This window comes from Carcharodon carcharias, chromosome 13 (assembly GCF_017639515.1).
Source record: "Carcharodon carcharias isolate sCarCar2 chromosome 13, sCarCar2.pri, whole genome shotgun sequence".
In the NCBI taxonomy this organism is placed as follows: Eukaryota; Metazoa; Chordata; class Chondrichthyes; order Lamniformes; family Lamnidae; genus Carcharodon; species Carcharodon carcharias.
Window position 1 is genome coordinate 24459067 of NC_054479.1, and position 27925 is coordinate 24486991.

Here is a 27925-nt window from a genome sequence, read left to right on the forward strand (position 1 = left end):
CTAACATGCTCCTTGCCATTCATCTTAGAGATTGAAACAGTCGAACCTCACAAGGAAGGACCTGAAAATTCCTTCTCTTTTGTTTCTTCTTCCTTAAGTTTACATGAAAAACAGTACCATCAGTAAATATACAACATTGCGGGATAAGAAAGGTAACATATACCTTCAGGATACGTCAGTAAATCGAGGACGTCTCAACAAGCTTTATAGCCAGCAAAGTATTTAAATCACATCTGGATGAGCAGTCAATCAAACTGCTCCTGGTAATTCTCTCCATATAAAATTTTGTTAACATGGTTTATATGTTGAAATACTATGAGTGGGAGAGGGCAGGATGGTATATCTTCAAGCTATTGCGGGTGGGCTTCGGACATCATTGTACACTTCGAGATACCACGATTGGGTGAGAAGGCTGTGAGTGATGCTGAGGCCAATGTATACTTGAGAAGAGTGGGTTGAAGAATATTGTGTATACCCTGTCATGTGGAAAGAGTAGTATGCACAGAAAATGATGTATGAAGAGCAATGTATTTTGTGAGGTGTTGTGGATTGTGTGAGGAGAGCATTGTACATCTTGAGGTATTGAGAGTCATGTGGAGAGAGCAGTGTATACCCTGAAGTGCTGTGGATGGTTTGCAGAAGACAATGTGCACCTCTGGTGATACTTAATAAAGAAAGCCTTTGTTCAAATAGTGGACAAAAGAATGTGATAAGAATGTTGCATAGTATGTTTTGAATCCACTAAAAGGGGTCAAATAAATTATAAGCTACCTGGAAAACTGTAAGTATGGATTGTGCAGTAAATTTTGTTTCTTGTGTTGCCTTGTTTGCAAAGCTACTTCATTGAGCTAGTGATACTTATTTTTTGAAGAAGTGAGACTCATTTCAAATCATTTGAAATAGGTGGAAGGAGCTGTGCTTACCTTTGAGAGTGAGGTGCGTTAAACCTGAAGACATATCTCAAACCAAGTGGGTGACTCTCACTGCATCTGGATGAAACTCAAGGGATCTGCATGTTCATCACAGCTCCATGTCATTTAATGAAGGAACTTAGCTTCATGGCGCATCTTTCACAGCCTCTGAATGTCTCGCTGAGCTTTATAGCCAGTCAAAGCATTGAAATCACATCTGGATGAGCAGTCGTTCAAACAGCTCCTGATAATTTTCTCCATATAAAATTTTGTAAAGAAAACTGGTGAAGTTATCTCAACAAGTCTAATCTAATCTAATTAGTCAGCTGCTCGATCACATTGGCACTGCCTGCTATGCAATTAGTAGTAAAATTACACTTTAACACATGAGCATTTAAAAACCACAGCATCTTTATTACACTCAATGAGTTTCCAATTTACTTCATTTTACAGGGTTATTGTCCTGGGGAAAGGAGATTTGTTGCTCACATCATTTCAATCTTGTCTTTAAACCAGTCTTCATTTTATTTATTACTGTTTCATGTTTACTCGAGGACTCAATTTTTCCTTTAGCTATCTTTCACCAATTAAAATAATTTTGTTTTCAATACTTTACGATATAAAATACTTTATTTCGAGTTTTTCTTAACATTCTAACATACACTCTCAGTTCAAAGTTCATTGCTGACTGTAACTGCTGTTATATCCAAACAGCTTGCTGCCTGATATTGATTGCAGTAGCTGCCTTTCTCACGTAAGTAAGAGCCTAGTGCTGACTGTTTATTCTCTTAAACCCCACTACTTGCTGTGCAGCATAGGATGTACGTTTTTCTGTACCTACACGGTATTTGATCCAGTGCAGTCTTGTTATCTGCTTCTGTACAGTCACATGCCACCATCTAGTGCAGACTGGGCTCTCTGCTGTATCCAAAAATTTCACCACCCAGTACAGACTGTACCCTCTGTTACATTCTTCTCTATTCGATATAAACATATCAATCACATGACAAGGATTAGTGTAATACTAATGTGAGTTCTTCATTTGAAGATAATTTTTTTTGCAAAAATATACTTTATTCATAAATCTTCAACAACATTTCAAACCATTTCAAAATCACCATCACAAAAATACAATCAGATTAGACTTGTTGAGATAACTTCACCAGTTTTCTTTACAAAATTTTATATGGAGAAAATTATCAGGAGCTGTTTACAAAACGAATCACAAGGTGTATCAGTACAAACGATGAATATTACAATCATGGACAGACATTCATTTTGAGCTGGGCATCCTGAGGGGCTCTTCACAGTTCCCAGCCCCTCGGTGCTCTGTGGCAGAAAGGTCTGAGGCAGCGACCCTTCCCCATTGCGCCTTTGCGGCAGCTGCCCCAAGCTTGAAGATAAGACAAAATATAAATAATGTTAACTGGAAGGCTAAATGTGGACTCCTACTCTTGCTGCTTCTTGCTGCATCCTATTGAGGTGGTAGTGATTGACTTCAGTTTAAGATATGCTCCCTTAAAGGTATATGTACCTCATTTCAAAACATCCGCCTTTTCTCTAACTTAGGTTTGCCTTTAGAGATTCAAACTATTTACATCATAGCAAAAGAAAATAATGCTGTGTCTGAATAAACCATTAAAATAAATTTACAAGCCTCTGAAACGTATCAGCAGTTTGCTTATCCATCCAGTGTTAATTGTGGTGATCTTTGCTGGAGGCTGCTGTATGTTTTCAGAATGCTGGTTAGGGGTGCTTTGTTTTTGTTGCATTTTAGACCGTGTTCGGTTCACAATAGGAATATTTGGTGCTTCTGGCTCTGGTATTGTTCTGATTTGGCATCTGTTTTGATGCACTGTCATGCTGTTTGGTGTTTGTACTTGATACAATCTTGTTCCTGGGCAAATGCTGATGATTTTGTTGGATTTCATGTGCCAACAGTTGGGTGTTTGTACTTGAACTTTCTGACCGATGTTCAGGCGGGGTAACATGTTACTCACTTGTTGATCATGGGCATCTTTCCGTGGTTTTCAAGTAATGCATCTTATATTCCAGGGAATATCAATGAATAACAACTGGGGAGTGTTTCCTGCAATTGTTTGCTGCATAGGAATTCCACTTTGGTTCCACAGTACAATGAAATGTGTGCATTCGGAATTGTTATACATATTCAGTTCAGATTGTGCCATGCAGACTGTTGGCTGATGATCTGCACTGCAGATTTAGGTGGTCTTCTCTGAATGTAAGCACCAGGTTTCCAAAGGCGGTCCTTGTGGTCTTTGATTTTCATCATTATCTTGATGGTATCTTGAATAGTGACCAAGCACAGGCCCTTGTACACCAGGAGGTCTGCAATCACTGGACCTGTGGTGCCCATGACATAAAATATCTGGGGTGAGTTTTTGTAGGGCAGCTTGAGCATCATGGATCCTAAGGATGGAATCTCTGAGCCACTGTATGCAGTGAGTTTGGCAGTGGTTGGTTGAATCATTACTTTGCCACTTCTGTTTGTACATATGCTTCAGCCTATGAAGTGTAAGAACGTCTGCACCAGTTTTGCATATAGGTTAAGCTGACGTGCTCTGTGGGCGTATAATCTGGATGGCGGCAAAGGCTTCAGTGGTACTACTGTGCCAATACATTCTTTGATGTTCGCCATGTAGAATGTCTGCTCATTTTGCAGGTCAATGTAATGATCATCCTCATCCTCATTTCATGGCGTAGCTTGACTAAACGTTTCATGGATATTGCCTTGACGCTGTCTGGCTTTTGGCTGTGGCTCCCCATGATGCCAAACCACTTGTTTTGCCTTTGCTTTCTGCATTGGCGCTTCCAATGCCTCCCAGTGCCACATGCCTTGCGTACAATGTTAAAAGTTGAGCATTCTTTGGGTGCATGTGTGAAACTACACTGCTCACATTGCTCATTAGGCTTGCCTGCACTGACCATCGTGTCAATGGTGGATGAATTGTGCACAACCTGCAGCCTCTGTCTGGTTATTCTACTGGCTGGCTCTGTCGCCATAGTCACAATCATGTCCTTTTTCTCTGCATCCACTTATGAATTGATCAGTGGTCCCTGTCGACTGTTACCCAAAGGACATGGATTCCAGACACTATGTTCGGAAGTTGAGCTTCACTCATAATTGGTCTTCGAGTGTTGACCATATTTAATCTGGATTTTTAAGTTCATCGTCATCAGACCTGACACATTCAGTCTGTGGGGGCCTTCATTGCCTCTAGCAATTATTATTTTGATGGCTTGTTTAACTGGTTCAGAGATATATCTGAAATATATTCTGAAATAGGAGGTCCGTTGCCTTCCAATTGAGTGTTGGAAATTTTGAAAAATGGCATTTTGCAAGGTTGTTAATGCTACCTGGAACTGTTAACTATTCAGGCAGTTTTGATAGCTATTCCAAAGGGCAGAATGTTCCTGTTGGCATGTGGGGGCCGGCCCCGCATGTCCACATGTAAAATGTCGCGTGGTGATGTCGGGCGAGCATCCTGACATCACTGCGCTCCATCGCAATATATCTCCGCTGCGCGCCCGCCATTAATTAACGGGCCACTTAAGGCCCTTGACTCACAATCAACACCGATGTTTTGGTGCCGGTGCAATCTTTAGGTCAGCGCACAGGCAGGCGGGTAGGACACATTTGTTAAAACCTCATCCACGGGTGGGATAAGAGGGCTCACTGGGGTTCCGAGTGTGCTCTCTCAAGTATTGATTTTTCAAAGTTTTTGAAATTTGTCTGTGTGATCAGCAATACATCAAAACGCATACCAGCTGTTTGGTCTGGACTCTTAACCTTCAAGTCAGCACTCTGCAGTGAGGAATCTTTTTTGGGCATGCAGGTTTTTGGAGGCCTTCCCTTAGCCTGGGAATGGGAGCTGAACTCTCCACTGGAGGCATCTCCTCCGAAGAGGAAGGGGGAGGAGGCCAGGAGTGCACATTCAGCCTCTAGGGGAGCCTCCTTTGGGAGTACAGGTGCAGGCACAAGGGGTGCAGGGCCAATAGGTAGACCAAGGTGGAAGGGGCAGCAGAAGGTGCCTCTATCCTGCTGCCAGGGTATACAAGCGGCAAAGCAGCTACCTCAATATGTCTGAAGTGCAGTCCCGAAGGAGACTCCGTCAGATGATTGGGCCTGAGATCTCTGTTAACTGTGTGGGTGGACACCCCATACCAGTGGCTCTAAAGGTTACAGGTGCCCTCAACCTCTATGCCTCTGCTCCTTCCAGGGGTCGGTGGATGATCTTTGCGGTGTCTCCCAATCAGCTGTCCACATTTGTGTCAAGCAGGTCACAGACGTTCTGTTCAGGCATGCATTGACCTTCTCCACTTCTGCTGCGACCAGGTAGATCAGGCACAGCGAGCCAGAGGCGTCGCAGCGATTGCTGGCTTCCCCCGTGTCCCGGGTGCTATAGACTGTACACATGTGGCCATCAAGGCACTAGCAAGTGAGCCCGGTGCCTTCATCAACTGGAAGGGCTTCCACTCCATGGATGTGCAGATAGTGTGTGATCACAGGATGCAGATTCTATAAGTCTGTGCAAGGTACCCAGGCAGCCTACATCCTCAGACACTCCCAGGTGCCACCGCTCTTCAGTGCTCCAGCCCGGCTGGATATTTGGCTGCCGGGTGACCAGGGCTATCCCCTCAGAAGGCGGCTCATGACGCCTCTCCACCATCTAAGAACAGAAGCTGAGCAGCGCTACAATAGGAGCCACTGCACCACAAGGGCTGTGGTGGAGAGAACCATTGGTCTTCTCAAGATGCGCTTCCGATGCCTGGACCGCTCAGGGGGCACATTCCATTACCCCCCAGATCATGTGTCAGTGATAGTGGTTGCATGCTGCGCTCTGCACAATCTTGCGCTGGAAAGGGGGGTGCAGTGGATGATGAAGACGTAGACCCATTGGCTGCGGCTACACACAATGAGTCCAACAGTGAGTCCGAGGATGAGCTCGCACAGGGAAATGCTGAGGGGGTAGATGCTGACCCGGGCATACTCCAGGGAGGCAGGGACGCCCGAGAGGCTTTAATCCAATGAACCTTCAGCTACCAGACCATAGATGCACCTTCAGGACAAGCCTGGGCTGTAGGCTCCATACTTGATATCTCAGTGGCAAATTTTCCAGGTTAAGAACAGTAACTAAGGGCCTTGTTAATAAAGCTGAAAGTCCTACAAAGCACTCCTAGCATTTTTGGAAACCATTAACATTCAGAAGAAACGAGACACCCTCAGCCATGGTCACATATCTGAATTTAATATCACAGGCAAAGAAACTTAATGAAACAAAGTGACAAGGGTGTTTCAATTCAAATCAAATCATATAGACCTCATTGCGGGCCAACACAAAACCACAGTGATAAACCCATGGTGTGCCTCAGGTGCCTTATGTTTACGTTTCCGGGTGCTATGTCTTGGTGCTGACCCCTCACTGGGAGTGGCATCTGAGCCAGCCTGCTGACTCTGCTGTCCTGTTGGCCTCAATGACCTTGGCGGTCGTCCTCTGGCCCGTGGAGCCTGTGCTGGCCCCGCCTGGGAGGGAGCTGCCAGTTCCACAGCTGGCATCTTCCCAGTCGTCGCAGCCTCACCCGATACAGCGGTCACTGGTAGAGAGGCGGAGGAGCTGCTGCCCTCATCCGGAGCGCCCTGAAAGGAGCCCGCAGAGACGACAGGCAGCTGCTGTGCCGACATGAGGTCGCTAAGGACCTCCCTGCTCACTGTGGATGGATGGGCACCGAGCTGAGAACCTTGGTGTTCAGACCATCTCCCACACTGGCACTGACCAGCTGGGGTCAATGCCGATGTGAGGGCTTGCTGGTCAGATCGCATCCCCAGGAAGCCCTCATGGGTCTCCTGGAGGAGCCTCTCCACAAGAGTCAAAAATAAAAACAAAAAACTGCAGATGCTGGAAATCCAAAACAAAAACAGAATTAGCTGGAAAAACTCAGCAGGTCTGGCAGCATCGGCAGAGAAGAACAAAGTTGACGTTCAACAGAACTAAGTAAAAATAGGAGAGGGGTGAAATATAAGCTGGTTTAGGGTTGGGGGGATGGTGGGGGGAGAGAAGTGGGGCGGTGGTGGTTATAGGGACAAGCAAGCAGTGATAGGAGCAAATAATCAAAAGATGTCACAGACAAAAGAACACAGAGGTGTTGAGGTGGTGATATTATCTAAAAGAATGTGCTAATTAAGAATGGATGGCAGGACACGTGAGGTACAGATAGCTCTAGTGGGGGTGGGTTGAAATAAGACTAAAAGGGCATAAAAGGTATAGATTTAAAAATAATGGAAATAGGTAGGAAAAGAAAAATCTATATAAATTATTGGAAAAAACAAAAGGGAGGGGGAAGAAACGGAAAGTGGGTGGGGATGGAGGAGGGAGTTCAAGATCTAAAGTTGTTGAATTCAATATTCAGTCCGGAAGGCTGTAAAGTGCCTAGTCGGAAGATGAGGTGCTGTTCCTCCAGTTTGGGCTTCACTGGAACAATGCAGCAAGCCAAGGACAGACATGTGGGCAAGAGAGCAGGGTGGAGTGTTAAAATAGCAAGCGACAGGGAGGTCTGGGTCATTCTTGCGGACAGACTGAAGGTGTTCTGCAAAGCGGTCGCCCAGTTTACTTTTGGTCTCTCCAATGTAGAGGAGACTGCATTGGGAGCAACGAATGCAGTAGACTAAGTTGGGGGAAATGCAAGTGAAATGCTGCTTCACTTGAAAGGAGTGTTTGGGCCCTTGGACGGTGAGGAGAGAGGAAGTGAAGGGGCAGGTGTTGCATCTTTTGCGTATGCATGGGGAGATGCCGTAGGTGGGTTTTGAGGAGTAGGGGGTGATGGAGGAGTGGACCAGGGTGTCCCAGAGGGAACGATCCCTATGACATGCCGCCCGGGGGGGTGAAGGGAAGATGTGCTTGGTGATAGCATCATGCTGGAGTTGGCGGAGGATGATCCTTTGAATGCGGAGGCTGGTGGGGTGATAACTGAGGACAAGGGGGACCCTATCATGTTTCTGGGAGGGAGGAGAAGGCGTGAGGGCGGATGCGCGGGAGATGGGCTGGACACGGTTGAGGGCCCTGTCAACGACCGTGGGTGGAAAACCTTGGTTAAGGAAGGAGGAGGACATGTCAGAGGAACTGTTTTTGAAGGTAGCATCATCAGAACAGATGCGACGGAGGCGAAGGAACTGAGAGATTGGGACGGAGTCCTTACAGGAAGCGGGGTGTGAGGATCTGTAGTCGAGGTAGCTGTGGGCGTTGGTAGGCTTGTAATGGATATTGGTGGACAGTCTATCACCAGAAATTGAGACAGAGAGGTCACGGAAGGGAAGGGAAGTGTCAGAGATGGACCATGTGAAAATGATGGAGGGGTGGAGATTGGAAGCAAAATTAATAAATTTTTCCAGGTCCCGACGAGAGCATGAAGCAGCACCGAAGTAATCATCGATGTACCAGAGAAAGAGTTGTGGGAGGGGGGCCGGAGTAGGACTGGAACAAGGACTGTTCCACATACCCCATAAAGAGACAGGCATAGCTGGGGCCCATGCGGGTACCCATAGCCACACCTTTTATTTGGAGGAAGTGAGAGGAGCTAAAGAAGAAATTGTTCAGTGTGAGAACAAGTTCAGCCAGACGGAGGAGAGTAGTGGTGGATGGGGATTGTTCGGGCCTTTGTTCGAGGAAGAAGCTGAGAGCCCTCAGACCGTCTTGGTGGGGAATGGAGGTGTAGAGGGATTGGACGTCCATGGTGAAGAGGAAGCGGTTGGGGCCAGGGAACTGGTAATTGTTGATGTGACGTAAGGTTTCAGAGGAATCACGGACTTGGTGGGAAGGGACTGGACAAGGGGAGAGAGAAGGGAGTCAAGATAACGAGAAATTAGTTCCTTGGGGCAGGAACAAGCTGAGACGATCGGTCTACCGGGTCAGTCCTGTTTGTGGATTTTGGGTAGGAGGTAGAAGTGGGCCGTCCGAGGTTGGGCGTCTATCAGGTTGGAAGCTGTGGGAGGAAGATCTCCAGAGGAGATGAGGTCACTGACAGTCCTGGAAACAATGGCTTGATGTTCAGTGGTGGGGTCATGGTCCAGGGAGAGATAGGAGGAAGTGTCTGCGAGTTGACGCTCAGCCTCCGCAAGGTAGAGGTCCACAGGAGTTGCCACTCCGTGGAGGATTCATGGTACTTGGACATGAGGCTCATTACTTCAGCGATAGTCCGCGTAGATTCCTCCACTCCGGTCACCAAGCCAAGCATAGCCTCATGTATCTCACCCAGATGCTCCTGCACATCCGGCTGTAATTCTTGTACCTGCTGCGTTGCAGACGACTCCAGAGGCACATCATCAGGCACCAATTGAGCATGTGCCTGGTCCCCTGCAGTCCTCCTACTGCTGGCGCCATGGGCACACTCTGTCTCTGCCAGCTCCTCCAGTAACTGTGAAGTGCCCTCACCGCTGTGCCCCAGTACACTAGCCAGTGTTCTAACTCTCACTGGTATCTGTGCTGGTGCCTGCCTGGCAGAGATGGTGTGACGCTGGTGAGACTTCAGGTCCCTCAGGTGTGAGAGGGGGCCTCTGCTGCTCCTCCTCCCGGCCCTGCTCCGATGATGCTGAAAGGAAGAACAAGGACATTGGATCAATTAACGTGGAGACAATGTCAATGTGCATCCCTGTCCCCCGGATCGTTATGCGCTCATCTTTCCATAAGCAATGGTCAAGCCATGTTGCAAACTTCAATCGCTGAACATTCAGCCCTTCCATGGCTGTTAGGAGAACAATGGTGACCTCACTGCTGGGCAAACATACCTGCCTGTGGCACCTCAGCCTCACTGACACCAGTGGACCTGGACGCATGGCACCTCTCCAAATCCAGGGTCTCCTGCTCAAACCGGCTGAGAATGGCTGTGTCTGGCCGCCGCCAGTCCTCGCACGCTTTGCCGCATTATGAGCATTCTTCTCCTGAAAATGAGAGAAAAGCATCGATTTGTGCAAATTGTACATGGACTCTCTTCACACACGGTCCACCCCAACCAGGGTGGGACGTTGCAGGGCTCCAGTGTCTTCTCACTTTGCTGCTGCCGAACACTCATACAAAGATGCTAGGCCTGTTCCCCACCACCCCCCTTGGACATATGCTGCCTACATCACATTAGACACCACACGGTCTAACCGTCCATAGCAAGGAGGAGCATGCATGTGGAGCGCTGAGTGCAGCAGATGGTTCATTGCCACGCCACCTTGAAGCTACCCTCCAAGCTTGTCATCACCCTGACTTGGACATGTCCTGCAGTTCAAGCACAGCACCTAGGTGCAGCTTCTCCAGGTTGCCCCCCAAACCAGTCATGTGGGACTCAGTGTAAAACACATCTCTTCACCACCCTCTCAGGGTGACCTCAGCATGGGTAATATCTGCTGGCTCACCCAGCAAAGGACAAATGCCGTTAATGATTCAATGCAGTCACTACACAGACTTGGTCAGGGGTGTTGGCGCCGGTGGGGTGGGGGGGGTGGGTGGAGAGCTGACCTGCTGGGTTAAGTGACCAATGCCAACATTGTCCTCACCCTTCTAGGGCGCAACAAGTCATTGAAGTGCTTGCGACACTGGATCCAGGTTTGCTGCACCACGACGTGGGAGCTCACCATCTCCGCCACCTTCACCCCAGGCACGTTTCGTCATTGGGGGGGCCTCCTCCTCCCGTCCTGGGGTATGAGCACCTCTCGCTGTGCTGCCACCTCCTCGAGGCGGTCAACAAGGCAGTCTTCGGAAAAACGAGGGGCACACTGGCCCTCCACTCTACCCTCCGGCCTGGCCTGTCCCGATGGCCTAGCCTCTGGACTTGAATAACCTCCATTGGCCCTCTGCAGAGCCCTTTGCCCAGCCATCGTGAGCAGCCTTTCCAAGGCTGCCGGGCCTTCCTTTATACAGGCCACCAGGTCGCCATTGGAGCCGGCGGGCTGAGCACCCCCGCTGCTGCCCGCCCACTCCTGCTATGCATGGGAGTCATGAAGCAGGCTGGGTGGGCTTTAATTGGCCCTCCTGCATAAAATGGCAGCACAGACCCGATCGCCCGCGTGTGCCCTCTCCCGCTCCACCCACCCACCCCTCACCCTTCCTCCACCCCCCCCCAGCCATCCCGCCAACCAGAAAGTCCTGCCCAACGTTAATGTAGCTCTGAGTTTCAGTATCTTTGGTGGCCACTGTCTTACTGGTCATTGGCAATTGCTTGACTGTGATGGTGGTGCTGTTGAGTTCTTTCTGATTTTTCCTGGGTTTTTACTGAAGCGCCGCTCACAAAACAGTGATTTAGGTGTGAATTTGTACTACAGGCTTCAAAAGTGAAATTAAACAGTGTGGGGGAAAGAGCTTTTTAACGGGCTTCTCCTGGCTGTTAGAGCTGTTACTGGATGGACTTTTTTTCCCAGCCCAGCCTGCAATATTTTACCTTTCCCAGAAAGCAGCAGGAATGGAGTCTCTCCTGTCTGAGAGTTCTGCTTAAATTCAGATTTTCCAGAGTCAGCTATTTAATTTCTGTTCTTGCTTACACATTGCAACTTATACTATTTAAGCTTTCCCAAATTTGAACAATCTGATCAGGACCCAATGCCTGCTGCCTAGAGTGAGGTGCAACATGTCCCAGAATGAAGGTACAGAGTGTAGGATTCCTACAGAGATCAGAATTACTTACACATGGTGAATTTTGATAGTTGTTTCACTTTCACACCAGTTATTTTCTGTTGCTGCACCTGGATGAGTTGAGTCGTGTATATTTATTAAATCAAATCTTCAAAATCCCAACGGCCGCCATGTTGCATACTTCTCTGTTCGAGGTAAATGTACCAATCATACACAAGGATTGGTGAGACTATAATGTGGGTTCTTTAGTTAGAGGTAAGACTATATACAAGTAATGTTAACTAGGAGGCTAAGTATAGCACATCTGACTATAAGTTATGGGGATAACACATTGCATCCTGTTGAGGAGGAAGTGATTGACAGCAACTTAAGATAAAGATAAATGTCCCTGATATCACAGCACCCTCTGCTATAACCACACAGCTCATTGCCAGCACGACTGTACTCTCAACAGTGCTAAAAGCCTCGCCACCCAGCCTTTGCTGCGTGCAGAAAAATCATAACTCAGTGCAGGCTGGGAACCAAGCTTCACCTGCATTGCTCATCAGCACAGCGTAAGGCAGCATGCTTTGCTACACACACTCTCCTCACTCCCAGTACAAGTGGGCCTGTCTTCTGTACTGACATTGATAACTAGGACATACTGTTTTACTCATTTTGCCACCCTTCTCAGCGTAGGTTAGTGATCCCTGTTGCAGTCCAAATTCCAGCCCTTCAAAAGCAGAAGTGCCCTTTTCTTTTTGAAAATATGATCTTTCAATTGTCTGGGAATGTTGCAGTTTGAACTGAGACGGAGCAAACTGCTTAAAAATGAAATGTCACATTCCAAGGCGAAGGTGAGAAACAAACAAATCACTCTCTGGGCAGTGTGAAGAGAGAGATATTTCCTATAATCCAGAGACCCATCAAAACTCATAAATGCCTAAGGAAGAGACATGAAAAATGCAAAGTACTGGATATTGAAACAATGGCTGCCATAGACAGACACACCCAAAGCTTCTTGGAAATACACAATGGGTGAAGTATTTCAAGGCAAGGTTGCCCAGTCACTTGAGAGAGATTGCAAGTGATACAGGCGGTGTAAAGAAAATCTTCGGCAGAGGAAATAGGCTGAAGGCTGCTTTCTCTCCCTCTCTTTATTTTGGAATTAGTTGTTTGGTTTGAGATGCCAACTCTATCAGAATCCTACCAGCAAACCAAGGTCTTGTAATAATTGCAACATCTTTTACCACTGACTGCATCCAAGAAACCAGCGAGCCTAAATTGGCTGCAGTATTTAATATCTACGCCTCAAGGATGACAAGGATGACCAAAGGACACTTTATCATATTTTCTTTTACCTTTATTTTTATTGGACTCTAACTCCCCTTATTTCTGATACCTGTGTGTTTGTTGGGGGTGGGGCTTGGTCCAGAATGACTGCATGAGGGCCAAATGCCTGAAGTCACCTTTTTATTATTTTTCTCGGGTTTAGTGGTTAATAAATTTTCTCTTTCTTTGACTCAAAAAAACCTGGTTTGATTGGCTCCTTATTGCTCACAACTTAAATAGTTAAATAAATTATGAATTGGAAAAGGAATATCCTCATGAAAAATAAATTTAAACATTTGTTGTGACCAACCAAGGGGGTTGAATAGAGAGGAGCCAGTCCACCCCTTCTGACCTGGTCATAACAATTGTTACACAAAAACCACCACACTTCCCAACTTGGCTGTATCTTTTAGCAGACAATACCGGATCAGTCAGTCCTGTTCTGCAACCGTCAGCCTGTTACCTAATGGTTAGTTTATGTGCCTTACACGAATAAAGATACTCAGATCCAGATTTAAACATATTCTTCACCTGTCAGAATTACTGTATAGAACAAAATTTTACTGTGGCTACCATTAAAAATCTATGTTTGACGACAGAAACGCTCACACTTTGAAACCGTATTTCATTTGATACGTTAGTGATATCTAACAACCTGATTTTTGTTGTTCGTTACGGTTTAAGGGGTGGAAAGAGGGGTGGAAAGAGGGGATTCACTTCTTAATCTCCAGTGCTCCACTGCCATCTAGTGTGAGAATGCAGATAGAACAACATTGAACAGAACTCGGTCCTGTGAGTGTGTAACTGATTTTACTCTGTTACATTGAGGAGAAGGAGGTCTTGTGGCACAGTGGTAGCGTCCCTGCCTCTGAGCAGAAACTCTGGGTTCAAGTCCCATTTCAGGACTTGATGACCAAGGAAGATGCATTTATTACGTGGCCAAACAGGTTGTGTATTAACTTGTAAATCCTTCCAACATATGCCAGTGACAGGCAATAAGAGTGGGAGTGATTCTCGGTCAGCCATATGATAGAAAGAAATTGGAGCCTGTATCATCACTATCTGTAGCTCCAGGATCTGTAGAATTCCTCACGATCAACATCCTGGGCATTACCATTGACCAGAAACTGAACTGGACCAGCTATACAGATACCGTGGCTACAAGAGCAGGTCAGAGGTTGGGAATGCTGCTGCGAGTAATTCACTGCTGACACCCTAAAGCCCGTCCACCATCTACAAGACACAAGTCAGGCATGTGATGGAATACTCTTCCCTTGCCTAGATGAGTGCTGCTCCAACAACACTCAAGAAGCTTGACACCATCCAGGACAAAGCAGCCCGCTTGATTGGCACCCCATCCACAGTTGCTCCCTCTACCACGACACACAGTGGCAGCAGTGTGTACCATCTACAAGACGCACTGCAGGAACTCACAAACCCCTTTAGATTGCACCTTCCAAATCCACAACCACTACCAGCTAGAAGGACAAGGGCAGCAGACACATGGGAACACCACCACTTGGAAGTTTCCCTCCAAGCCACTCACCATCCTGATTTGGGAATATATCGCCGTTCCTTCACTGTAACTGGGTCATAATCCTGGAACACTCTCCCAACAGCACTGTGGGTGTACCTACACCAAAAGCATTGCAGCGGTTCAAGAAAGCAGCTCACCACCATCTTCTCAAGGGCAACAATGGATGGGCAATAAACGCTGGCCCAGCCAATGAAACCCACATCCCATGAATGAATAAAAAAAAGACAAGGACACCAGATCCCTCTGTACCGCATTTGTGTAGCATCTTTAACATAATATAACATCCAAGGCACTTCACACGAGTTGTCAAACATAATTTGATGCTGAACCACAGAGGGAGATACTAAGGTAGCTGACCAAAACCTTTTGCAAATAAGCAGATTTTAAGGCTTGTCTGATAGGAGGAAGCCAAGGAAGAGAGGTGGAGAGGTTGAGGGAGGAAATCCCAGAGTTTAGGGGTGTGGCAGCTGGAGGGATGGGCATCAATGCCAGCGCAATTAAAATTGGAGATGCTTAAGAGGCCAGAATTAGAGGAGTGCGGATATCTTGGAGGATTTTAGGGTTGAAGGAAATTACAGTATCGAGGGGGATGAGGCCATGCAGTGATTTGAAAACAAGGATGAGAATTTTAAAACTGAGCGTTGTTTAACCAGGCAATGAATGCTGGCCCAGCCAGCGAAGCCCACATCTCATGAATGAATTAAAAAAATTTTTTTTAAGCCGGGAGCCAGTGTAGGCCAGCGAGCACAGATGATGGGTGAATGAGAATTGCTGTGAGCTAAGACATGGGCAGCAGAGTTTTGGATACCCCTGGTTTACGCAGGGTAGAATGTGGGAAACCAGCCAGGAGTGCACTGGTATAGTCAAGTCTAGAGGTAACAAAGCCAATGTGAGGGTTTCAGCAGCAGATGAGCTGAGCAGGCATGGAGATGGGCAATGTTAGGAAGATGAAAATAAGCACTCTGGAATTACTGGACATATTACCCATCGGGTCTACTAATATCCTTGTATTCCTTTCAAGTTCCAAAATCAATATTCAGTGCGACTGTATCAATGGATTCACAGCGTTTTGATAGCCATTCCCAGCCATGAGATCAACCATACAACTATTCACCTTTAACTAACACAAAGGACAGAATTAATGTTTAGAAATTTCAGCTTCATTCCAGCAGTCTTCAGCAAGTTAAAACATAATATTCACTGTTCTGAAATTATAAAAACTGAATCAGAGTATTCATGAAATGCAGAGGCCCCACAGCCACCACAGACTTCCTCTGACTGCATCTTTAACACACAATAATTTTGAGATGTCATTACATATTATACACATAGTGCAAGGTCTTTGGTTAATTGCAGAAAGTCAAATAGGCTGGTGGCAACTCTCTAATGCTATGCAAGCTCAGCCAGTGTCAATGAAAACAGTTGGGGATGTATAGAAATCTTATTATTATCTGACTGGAAATATGGTCATCCCTCCCTTGCATCCAAGTTAAACACGGCATGAGCAGTGGAAATTGCAAGTACTCTTTTACCATTAATTGGAAATTGACTCAATTAGCAAGGTTCACTGGCTAAATAAGTTCAATAATTTTTCTTAAAAGTTGTTTTTCCCCCTCACAACTGTGATACAATTCTGAACATTATCAGTCTTTGATGTATCAGGTGTATCAGGTGAAAACAATGCAGTCAAAGGAAGGCTCTGTGACTCCTCCAGGCTCTGCTATTTCATGAATCCTTCCATTTGTTTTTGGCAATTTCATTCCCAATAGCATAATAAAAACAGAACATTCCTGCTCCGCAGCTTATTTTATAGCCGGGACAGGGATTGAGCCCCGTGCTGTTGGCACCAACCTAATCCACACTGGCCGTCCAGCCGTCTGAGCCAACCAGCCCACCAAGGATTCTGAGTTGCTGTGCTACCTTGTTAAATGTACCTGATCAGTGTGGAGCAATTATTTAAACAAAGCAGAATATGCACCGGGATGCACCTGAGGGCATTGGGTTATGTTACAAAAAAATTACATTGACCTCGCATGGATCAGTGGTGAGGTCATTGTGAGTATGCTAGGGGTTTAGATACTCTGAGCAGGATTTTTGCCTTTTGGGTTAGCACCTTGGGTTAAATGAGAGCCACAGCCCCACAGTGTGTTGGAAACAGTCACCTAGCACTGACTTCCCCCGACTTGGCCTATAAAGGCCTTCTGGCATGGAAGAAGCTGCAGCCTGCAGTTCAGCTAAGAGAGAGAAAGGGCCCCTCCATCTTGAGGCATCTTGAGGCACCCTCTCTGAACCTTTTAAAAGTTTTAAATTAAAAAAATGGCTTCAGCAGCCGGGCCACCATTGTGGAAGGGAAACCCCTCCAGAGGGTGGTGTGCAGTCGCATCCAAGGTGGGAAAGGCCTTAAAGCCTGACTGAGAGTGCTGGATCCCTGGAAACTTCCAGTTGGCCTCTGACAATAAGCCTTAGTAAGCATTAACTATCCCTAGTTGGACACCTGCTAATCCTGCCTCTGTGATACAGAAACACAGAAAATAGAAGCAGGAGTAGGTAATTCAGCCCTTCGAGCCTGCTCCGCCATTCATTATGATCATGGCTGATCCTCTATTTCTATACCATACTCACACTCTCTCCCCAAATCCCTTGACACCTTTAGAGTCTAGAAATCTATCCATTTCCTTCTTAAATGTATTCAGTGACTTGACCTCCAAAACCCTCTGTGGTAGAGAATTCCACAGGTTCACTACCCTCTGAGTGAAGAAGTTTCTCCTCATCTCATTCCTAAATGACCAACCCCGTATCCTGAGATTGTGACCCCTTGTTCTATACCCCCCAGCCAGAGAAAACATCATCCCTGCATCCAGTCTATCCAGTCCTGTCAGAATTTTATACATTTCCATGAGATCCCCTCTCATTTTTCTAAACTCCAGTGAATACTCGCCTAGTCAGCCCAATCGCTCCTCATACGACAATCCTGCCACCCCAGGAATCAGTCTGGTGAACCTTCGCTGCACTCCCTCTATGGCAAATATATCCTTTTTTAGGTAAGGAGAGCAAAACTGCACACAATACCCCAGGTGTGGTCTCACCAAGGTCCTGTATAGCTGCAGTAAGACATCCTTGCTCCTGTACTCAATTCCCTTCGCAATGAAGGCCAACATACCATTTGCTTTCTTAGCTGTTTGCTGCATCTGCATGTTTGTTTTCAGTGATTGGTGTACAAGGACACGCAGGTTCCTTTGTATATCAACATTTCCCAATCTATCACCATTTGAATAATACCCTGCCATTTTGTTTTTCCTACCAAAGTGGATGGCTTGTACTGTATCTGCCATGTGTTTGCCCACTCATTCAACTTGTCTAAATCGCCTTGAAGCCTCTTAACATCCTCCTCACCACTCACGTTCCCACCAAGTTTGTGTCATCAGCAAACTTATAAATATTATATTTGGTTCCCTCATCCAAATCATTGAAAAATATTGTGAATAGCTGGGGTCCAAGCACTGATCCCTCCGGTATCCCACTACTCAGTGCCTGCTACTCCGAAAAAGACTCATTTATTCCTACTCTCTGTTTCCTGTCTGCTAACCAATTCTCAATCCATGCCAATATATTACCCCCAATCCCATGTGCTTTAGTTTTACACACAACCTCTTATGTGGGACTTTATCAAAAGCTTTCTGAAAATCCAAATACACCACATCCACTGGTTCTCCCTTGTCTATTCTGCTAGTTATGTCCTCAAAAGACTCCAGCAGGTTTGTTAAACATGATTTCCCTTTCATAAATCCATGTTGACTTTGTCTAATCCTGTTGCTATTTTCTAAGTGTCTGGTAATCACATCCTTTATAATAGACTCTAGCATTTTCCCTACCCTATTGGCCCAGAAATGGGATGGCGCCCCAACAAGCTGGAAGTATTGCAATTTTTTTGCGACCACCCACCTCCGTACTCAGCAGAAATCCTATCCTCCATCTTAAAAAATATACCAATGAATTAGGAAGGCTTGGAGAAAAGTGACTCTAGACTTTTGGGTAAATTCATAAGTTGTTTTAAGTGGACTAAAGAAGGCTGAGAGTGGAAAGGCTGCATGTCTTCAGACTAATTATTTCAGTTTTATCTGTGACTTTAAGCAAGCTATTAAATTAGCTTACGACTATAGGATGCAAGTACAAGACTCATGAACATTGAACAATATTAAAGATTAGGAAATAATTCCCCTCACACGGAATAGTGAACAAACAGAACTGATTTCTGATAAGGTAGTTGATTTGGAACTTGGATTGCTATTTTCCGAGGTGGAAAGTAGGTTATGCAGATATTACCATTTTTGTGGGATGGGATAAAGGTCATGTCCCTATGGTGTTAGGTAAGGAAAGAAACAACGTGGTGTACGTGTGGGGGAAATCCATTATAAAATAATCATACACGGACTCTTGGTGTTGTCACAGCCCACTGGGGACAGCGCACTGTAATATCAAGTCCCACTGTTCCCCGAACCATGACAAGTGTGAAAAAGTTTGATCAAACCACCAGATTGCCCCAATTCTACCTAATTGTTTAATTTAGGTTAACAGAATACAAGCACCAGGTTTGTAAACTTAATAAGTAAATATCTGTTTATTGGACAAATTGCCTTTAACCAGTGGCAAAAGAAAGAAATATGAATTGCTAATTTCTAACACTATAACTTAAACTCTACCCACTTTTTAAATCCCTATCCACACACATAAAAGACACATAAGACACACAAAAACATGGATTTTAAGGGTGCGATCAAACAGTTCAATAGCACCAGTTCTGGAGTATAGGATTCGATGGGTTGATTTTGATCGATGTTTTCCAAATTCCTTCCAGCTCTTGTTTATGACCTGAGGTGGTCTTCCAGCACTTTCAGTATTTGGTTCACTGGTTGAGCACTTGCCTTTTAATATCTCTAACAGTGATTGTTCCCCTTTGCCTCATGACAGGGGGTTTTCAGAGAGAAAGCAGGTTATAGAGAGATGAGAAGAAAAAGCCAGTTAGCTATTATTACTGTTACTGGAATCTTCCATACACAGGAGAAAAAAGTTATAGGTCTTGTTCCTTTCAGGCTAGGAGCTATTCTGCTGCACTGCTTCTCACACAAAGCCTGGTCACCTAGTCAGAAGTCAATTAAAACGTTGTTGCCAGGCAATTCCCTTGGTCCAGGACTGCTTTCCGACACCATCCTGTCTTTCATGGCCCACAGTGTTCCAGGACTGCAACATTGTATATATCTTTCACTCTTTCATCCTGTTCCAGTAGACATGTCTTTTAGCCTGCAGCCATTGTAATTCTAATCCACAGTCCAACAGAAAATAAAATATTTTCTTTACAACAGTCCATCAGAAATAAAAATATATATTGCTTACATGCCTCTACCCTTAAAAGAGATGAAACGCCATTTCAAAAATGAGTTTCATCACAAGGTATGTGACACATGGACAACAAAACACAAAACTTACTTTCATTCAAACCCCCCCCCCCCCCCCCCCCCCCACCGCCATACAATCTTATACAATGTTTAGCATTTCTTAGCTCTTTAACTTATTTTAGTATTTTACACCCGGCACAAGGCATCCGCTCTCACATTGTCTTTACTGGCAATGTGAACAATCTTTACATTGAATGGTTGAAACAATAGATTCCATCTAAGCAGTCTCACATTTAGAGTTTTAAACTTCTCACTAGACACCAGCGGATTGTGGTCAGTGTAGATTAGTGTTTCTTTGTTATCATGTCGGACATAAACAACAATGCTAGAGTTTCTTTTTCTACTGTAGAGTACTTCCTAAATAACCTTTTTAGATCTTCTCGTGGTCCTTCCTCTAAATATGAGAACACTGGTCAAATTGGCTAATCGAATTGTATGAGGTTCGCTTCGGGCACTGTCTACTTCTCCTTCTACCTTTCCCTTACTGTCTCTGTCATCCTCCACTATTCCTACCACCTGGTACACTTGCACCGTCTTACCATCTTCTTTGTGATGATGTTGTTTCAACATGTTTATGTGACATAACCGTTTCTTCTTCCTCTGCTCAGGAGTATATAAGGTAAGTCATTTTACTGACTCTCCTATTTTATAGGGGCCACTGAATTTCACTTTCAGGGGTTTACCCTACAAAGGTAATAATAACAGTACTTCATCTCCTGCTTAGAACATTCTAGTTGTACATGTTTGCCTGCCCATTCTTACATTTTGGCTTGGGAAATTTTTTAAGTGCTCTCGTGCTACTTTACATTCTCCTGCGAGTCTTTCAAGAAACTTGGATACATAATCCAACATGGAGGATTCATCTTTCTGTTTTAGGAACTTTTCCTTAAACACTTTTAATGGGCCCTTTATTTCATGACCATAGATCAATTCAAATGGACTGAATCCAGTGGATTTATTTGGAGAATCTCTGGTAGCAAATAGTAAGAAATCTAATCCTTTGTCCCAATCTTTTGGAAATTCAGGGCAATAGTTCTTAATCATAGTTTTGAGAGTCTGATGGTATCGCCCTAAAGCTCCCTCTGTCTGTGGGTGATAAGCAGTAGGCTTTAGTTATTTGATACCCAAATTGCTGATTATGTCCTGGAAAATTTTATATGATATGAAATTAGAACCTTGGTCAGATTGTAGTTCAATTGGTAGGCCATAACGAGTGAAAAACTGAGTTAACTTCTCCACGACCGCCTTAGCTGTAATTGTTCTTAAAGTAATAGCTTCTGGAAATCAGATTGTCGTATCCATGATTGTAATGATATACTGATGTCCTGCTTTTGTTTTGGGTAATGGTCCTACACAACCTACTAATACCTGACTGAAGGGATCTTCAATAACTAGCATGGGTATTAAAGGTATTGGTTTGATTACATGTTGAGGTTTATCTACTACCTGACATGTATGTATAAAATTGCACTATGTTCTTCTGAAGTCTTGGCCAGTTAAAATGCCTGTTTATCAATGCTTGGATTTTCCGTACTCCTACATGTCCTGCCATAGGGATTTCATGTGCTACTCGCAATATCTTCTTATGATATTTGGGCAATACTACTATCTGATGAGCAACCCTTCCATTCCTCATCCTCAGGTCGTGAGGATGTCTCCACTTCCTTAACAGAACTCTGTTTTTAAGGTAATAACACTCCAGAACTCCTTCTGCCTCAGCTTCAGTGTGAGCTGACCGTACTAACTTGTTTAACTCCGGATCTGCTTTCTGAGCCTCAGTTAATGAAGACTTGCCAAACACTTACTTTGAATTATCCTCATCCTTAAAGAAAGTTTCTGCTAATCTAACATCTGCTTGTAGTATTACTTTGACTTCTGGTGATGGACTTTGTTTAGCCATTGCTCTGGTCACCACGCACAATGGAAAAATACCAGGAACTTGGAACTGCGCCATCTCTTTAGCCTCTCTCGGACTTTCCGTAATTATGGGCAAAGCTATAACCTTCACTCCAGCCAAATCATTCCCCAAGAGTAAATCAGCTCCATCCACAAGTAATTTCTTAACCACTCCTACAACCACTGATCCAGGCAACAAATCACACTCCAATTGCACTTTGTTCAATGGAACCGGGATATACTCTCCACTTACCCCGTTTACCAATACTTTAGCTTTCATTGAACTCTCTGGAGGGAAAACTATGTCCTTCTGCAGCAGAAGAGTTTATTAGCTCCTGTGTCCCTTAATATAGTTATGGGTTTCACTACATCATTTGATGAAAAAGGGGTTATCTTTCCTTTAAACAAAAACCCTTTATATCTCTCATCTACCTTATTCACTTCTCCTGCATTCACAGTAGCATTTACCTCCAGACCCTTATTTGTAGTTAAAGCTACAACTTGATTTGTGGCATTTTCTTTTTGAGTTCCCTTTTCAGACTCTCTTACGAACTCCAATAAGTCCCATGGATTTCCCTCGCAACTTCCAGCATTCTGAATGAATGTGCCCCACTTTATTACAATGGAAAACTTAGGCCTTTGAGTTTCACCTCTACCCTCAGTACCTTCCTTCCTGATCTGGAGAGGAGATATCAAGGTATTCCCAGCAATCCATTCTTTACTCTGGCTACTTGCCTTGTTTTCACTCTCCTACTTTCTATCCTTTTCAAATTTACAGGAGTGATGGAAAAAAGGTTTAGTTTTATGGATCAGCTCATAATCGTCAGCCATTCCTGCTGACTGGCTAGTAGTTGCAACCCTTTGGTCTTCAACATGGGTTCTGATTACAGAAGATAGAGAGTTTTTAAATTCTTGCAAGAGAGTGGTCTCTCTGACAATCTCATAGGTAGTTTCAACTCCTAATGCTCGTATCCACCTGTCAAAACTACTTTTCTTAATCCTCTCAAATTCAATGTAAGTTTGCCCAGGTTGTTCCCTTAAATTTCGAAACGTTTGTCTGTTTGTTTCAGGGACCAACTTATATGCATTCGAAATGATCTTTTTCACCACATCATAATCCTTAGAAACCTCCCCTGACAGGGAAGCATAAATTTCCTGTCACTTAGCTCTGCATGGGCCATGTCCAGTTTTCCTGGCCAGTTCATCTGCTTAGCTATCTTCTCAAATGAAATAAAGGATCCTTTAACATCCCTTTCCTCAATCCTTGAAAGAGCTTTACAAATTTAAACATCTCTCACTGGGTTTTGATCTGGGAATAAGTCCTGCCTCACCTACTGATGTCTCTTTTTTAACTGCCAGCATTTTAGGCTGGAATGCTTTCTCTTGTCCTCTTTCCTCCTTTTCTAACATTGCCATTTCTAACACCTTTTCAAATGCCCTCTCTCTTTCCTTTTCTTTTTCTTTCTCTGCCCTTTCTGGTCTCTCTTTTTCTGCTGCCTCTAGTTCCAATTTTTTTTTATTTGCAACTGAATTTGAGCCCCTTCAAATAAACCACCCCTTGGAGAACTCAATCTCTTGGGTATTCCTTCCAATTTCAAATGCTGTGCAATCTCTTTGACTATCTCTGCTTTCCTAGCATTGGCAGGCAATCCTACTCTTAATTTACTTGCCAATTCGATTAACCTGGCTTTTGAGACCCCTTGTAAAATCGTCAGGGACATCTCTTCCACTTGCAGGAAAGCTTTAGCAGTTTCCAGTGCCATCTTATTTTTGACAGTACAAAACTAGTGTTTCCTTTAGCTTTTATCACTTACTAAATCTTTGCCCAAATTGACGTTATCCTTTGTTCCGAAATATCCTGGATGAGCCCCCAAACTTTGGCATGAACCACTAGGAATAGTGCGCTGTAATATCAAGCCACACTGTGCCCCGAGACATGATCAATGTGAAAAAGTTTGATCAAACCGCCAGATTGCCCCAATTCTACCTAATTGTTTAATTTAGATTAACAGAATACAAGCACCAGGTTTGTAAACTTAGTAAGTAAAAAACTGTTTATTGAACAAACTGTTGTTAACCAACGGCAAAAGAAAGGAATACGAACTGCTAATTTCTAACACTGTAACTTAAACTCTACCTCCTTCTTAAATCCCTATCCACACACCTACAAGATACATAAGACGCACAAAAACATGGATTTTAAGGGCAGGATAAAAGAGTTCAATAGCACCAATTCTGGAGTACAGGATTCGATGGGTTGATTTTGATCGATGTTTTCCAGATTCTTTCCAGTTCTTGTTTATGACCTGAGGTGGTCTTCCGGCACTTTCAGTATTTGGTTCATTGGTTGAGCACTTGCCTTTCAATATCTCTAACAGTGATTTTCCCCTTTGCCTCATGACAGGGGTTTTCAGAGAGAAAGCAGGTCATAGAGATATGAGAAGAAAAAGCCAGCTAGCTATTTTTGTGGAATTACTGGAATTGTCCACACGCAGGAGAAAGAGGTTTTAGGTCATGTTCCTTTCAGGCTAGGAGCTATTCTGCTGCACTGCTTCTCACACAAAACCTGGTCAGAAGCCAATTAAAATGTTGTTGCCAGGCAGTTCTCTTGGTCCAGAACTCCTTTCCACACCATCCTGTTTTTCATGGCCCACTCTGTTCCAGGACTGCAACATTGTATATATATCTCATCCTGTTCCGGTGGACATGACTTTCAACCTGCAGCCATTGTAATTCTAATCCACAGTCCAACAGAAAATAAAAAGGTATGTTCCTTACAGTGTAGGGGACTGAATGGGCTTTGAACTGCCTTACCTCTCAAAGTTCATTTGTTGGGAGCTGTGAGATTATTTATATGAAGCAGGAGTTTCATGTGAGATGTTTGTGTCTCGGCAAGAAGCTGAAGACGGACGCTTCAGATGGTTGTTATGGACGGGGAAGAGATGGTAAGATGATTGACTGCAGATAGATGTGTTTTAAAGGGAAAGAGTTTTTTTTAACTCTTTGAATACCGTGATTCAAAAACAAACACAAGGCAGGTTTCCTTGCAAGTTTTAAAAAAAGGAAGAATAAATGTTTATTTCTGAAACACATGCACACAAGATATACACACGCACACACATACACAAGAAAAGGTGATTACAAAAGGGGTGGAAAGCCCTTAGGTTTTTAGTAAGTCCATAAGGTCATGGTTATACCATTTGAGTCTTTCGAGGTAGAAGCTTGAATCGTTGGTGCTCTGATGATTTCCTTTTAGTTCACTGGAGAAAATGAAGGTGGGAAGTTTCTGGTGATGGGTTTACAGTGGTTTACTATTTTCAGCAGTAGGTTTGCTCCATTTGAAGATGTAGTCGCACCCCTGTGGCAAAGATCTGGAGTTAGTTCTTCAAATCGGTAGGCAAAAGGCTAGCTCCGCTTCTGTGCCTGTCAGTGGAGTCTTGGCAGGATCCTTTCTCTGATAGTCAGGATCTCCTCCCTCTGAGTCTCTTTGTCTTCCAAACTGACTGAAATGGGGCTGCTGTTGTGTTAATAACTTTTTCTTATCAGAAGCTGGTTTCCGTAAGGTGACCATTGTATCTGCTTTCCCCTTTTCCACACAAATGGTCCATGACAACTTGAGCATTGATACACACTGGAGTTTGGGTCTCATCCATTTGCATCTCCTTGTGATAGAATCACCCATTCTGTGGCATTCCATTCTGCAGCCAGTATTCTGTGGGGTTATTGTGCGCTAGTTTCTGTGGGTATTTGGGCAATATCAGCTGTTTAATTCCACAGGAAAGATCTGTTGAATTTTAATGTCTTCTCGATGGAGTGTCCCAAAAAAGGTTGTTTCAATTTTAATGCCCTGACCAGATAAGCAGGCTGACCTCTCACCTTAGGCAGTTTCATGGATGCTGGGACTGTGGTCACCTCACACGCTCAACTCCACCTTGTCACAACACAGATTGTCCATTCTCCATTTTTAAAAAAAAAAGTAGTATCCATTTTTCTGTAAATTAATGGGAATAACTACATGGGTGTGACATGGTACAGAAGCTTGCAAAAGTGTTGGTATTTTTCTGATGTATTACAGGATGTTGTGATAAGCTATCCTTGATCAGGTTTGAATGTACGATTGAAAGTCAGAAGAAGTTATACTTTTGAAATGCCAAAATAATACATTTGTACAGTTACATATGATCAGCAAATAGTGTTTCCACACAAGTGGGAAAAAAATAATGCTGTGGTAATTTTGACCGAACGATTAAATCTGGTCAGTGTCTTCCGGAAATCTTTTCCTATTAGAACCATAACATGGAAGATGGAAATTATGTTCTGAGCAGGTTATTATATTTTGTCCTTTCAGAAGCTGCCAAAGTATGAGCAGCCTGTTCAGCAGCAACACATCAAGCCTTCAAGATTCCACTTCCTCTTTGTCCCGCAAACAGAGCTCAGTCAATAAGCAACCTCTCCGTGCCCTCTATGACCTCCTCATCTCGCCAATGGAAGGGGTAAGTGAATATAGAATCGAGCTAAATGCATTTTTAAATTTTCATTTCACAAACTTTCACACAATAAATGACTGTAAAATGAAGTCAGAAAATTACCATTAAGAACACCTTTCCATGATAAAATGACATCAGTCATTTTCTTCAATTAAGTTGAGCGTACACAGGCGTAGGGAAAATGCACTAGAAAGTTCTAGGAGGTGGAAGATGCATACTAGGGAACAGTAGAGTATATACACTTCTTTAGATCCAAGCAGAAGGTTGCCAATAATGAGGGGCTAAGTGCCCCTCCTGAAAGAAACATCACTGATAAACTATAATAAAAACAACCTTGAAGGAAACTTTAGGAAATATTAATGTAGGACAAGGAATAAGAAACAGTTACATATAAATAAAGGTGTACATTGGGGAATAGTGTGCTATATAGATAATTGACATTGTGGAACAGCAGGAAATGAAGCCCAATATACTAGGTGACAGCGTAATACAAAAAGGAAAAACAAAGGGAAGTAACAAAATACATAGTAGAAATCTACTATGAAACAGTAGGAAATGTATAGAAAATGCAATGGAAACCCAAGGGATAGAAAGACTGGATTGTAGCTTGGAGGATCCTTGAAAATGTACCCAGTACATTGAGAAGGCATGTACTTTATATTAGAGATTGTTATTAATGTTGACAGGTTTTCGTGCGTACTTTTAGTATCAGAAATTCTGAACTGCTATTCTTGTGTGCACAATTTTAACACCAAGTAATGTGAATCAATGAACAAGAGTCCTCTGTGTGCTTAAAAAGGGAAACAAGTATAATATTATTTCCATTTTCATGCATGCATTTGTATGGATATGGGATATGTGGTGGGATATGTAGAGGATGAGTAGAAGAGCGTATAGAAAATGCACAGCATGAAACAGCAAGATATATAGAGGTTACAACACTAAAGCATCTGAATCTATTGAAAATGTACACTGGAGAACAACTGGATACATAGAATGTACAAACCACTTCTGAACATATATTCTACTATTTTCACTGCACGTCCTTTATGTATCACATTGCTCATCAACATCCATCCCCTGTTCCACAATAAATGTTCTCTTGTGTTTATCCTGAATACTGGGGAATAGTGGAACATGCAGTGAATGTATATTTGGATTATATTGAGTATGCACACTCTGAAGCAGCAGGTTATATAGATGTTACTCACTGGAGAACAGAAACATATATAGGCAAGGTGGTATCACTGGAGCCATTAAAATGGAGGCCTCATCATAAGGACAAGAAGGTGCCTGCTTCCTGTTAGAGAACGTTTTTGACATTGGGAGTACTGCAAGCTTGCCATTGACTTCACTCCAAAAAGTGCCTTCAGTTATGGTTTAATGTGGAAATGAGGGAATTTAAAAGTTTACTGAGGGCTGTAATTCACTGGAGTGAGCCTTTGCCTTTCTCAGAATCAGAGGGTGAAGGGTTCAGACCCTTCTCCAGACAGTATCAGTGAGTGAGCTTCACTCTGAATTCTTAATTGACATCTAGCAAGATACACATGTCCAGTGTATGTGAGTGCACTCCCCCCGCCAATGTCAGATGGGTTTGCAGGAGCTTATAAAGCCTACCTACCACATAGGATTAACCATTCTAATGGCTGGCATATGATGGTTATGGCCATGGAAATAGCATTCATATTGTGGCCGGTGGTCT

At 44.0% G+C, this 27925-nt stretch overlaps 1 protein-coding gene across 2 annotated transcripts in view; it reads left to right on the forward strand.

Annotated features, from left to right (window-relative positions):
• ttc28 (tetratricopeptide repeat domain 28) overlaps window positions 1-27925 on the forward strand; it is a 775554-nt gene that overhangs the window by 654369 nt on the left and 93260 nt on the right. For both annotated transcript variants that reach the window (XM_041202994.1, XM_041202995.1), the window contains exon 14: window positions 26085-26229. In XM_041202994.1, the coding sequence (XP_041058928.1) occupies window positions 26085-26229 (145 nt within the window). The remainder of the gene's footprint in view (window positions 1-26084; window positions 26230-27925) is intronic.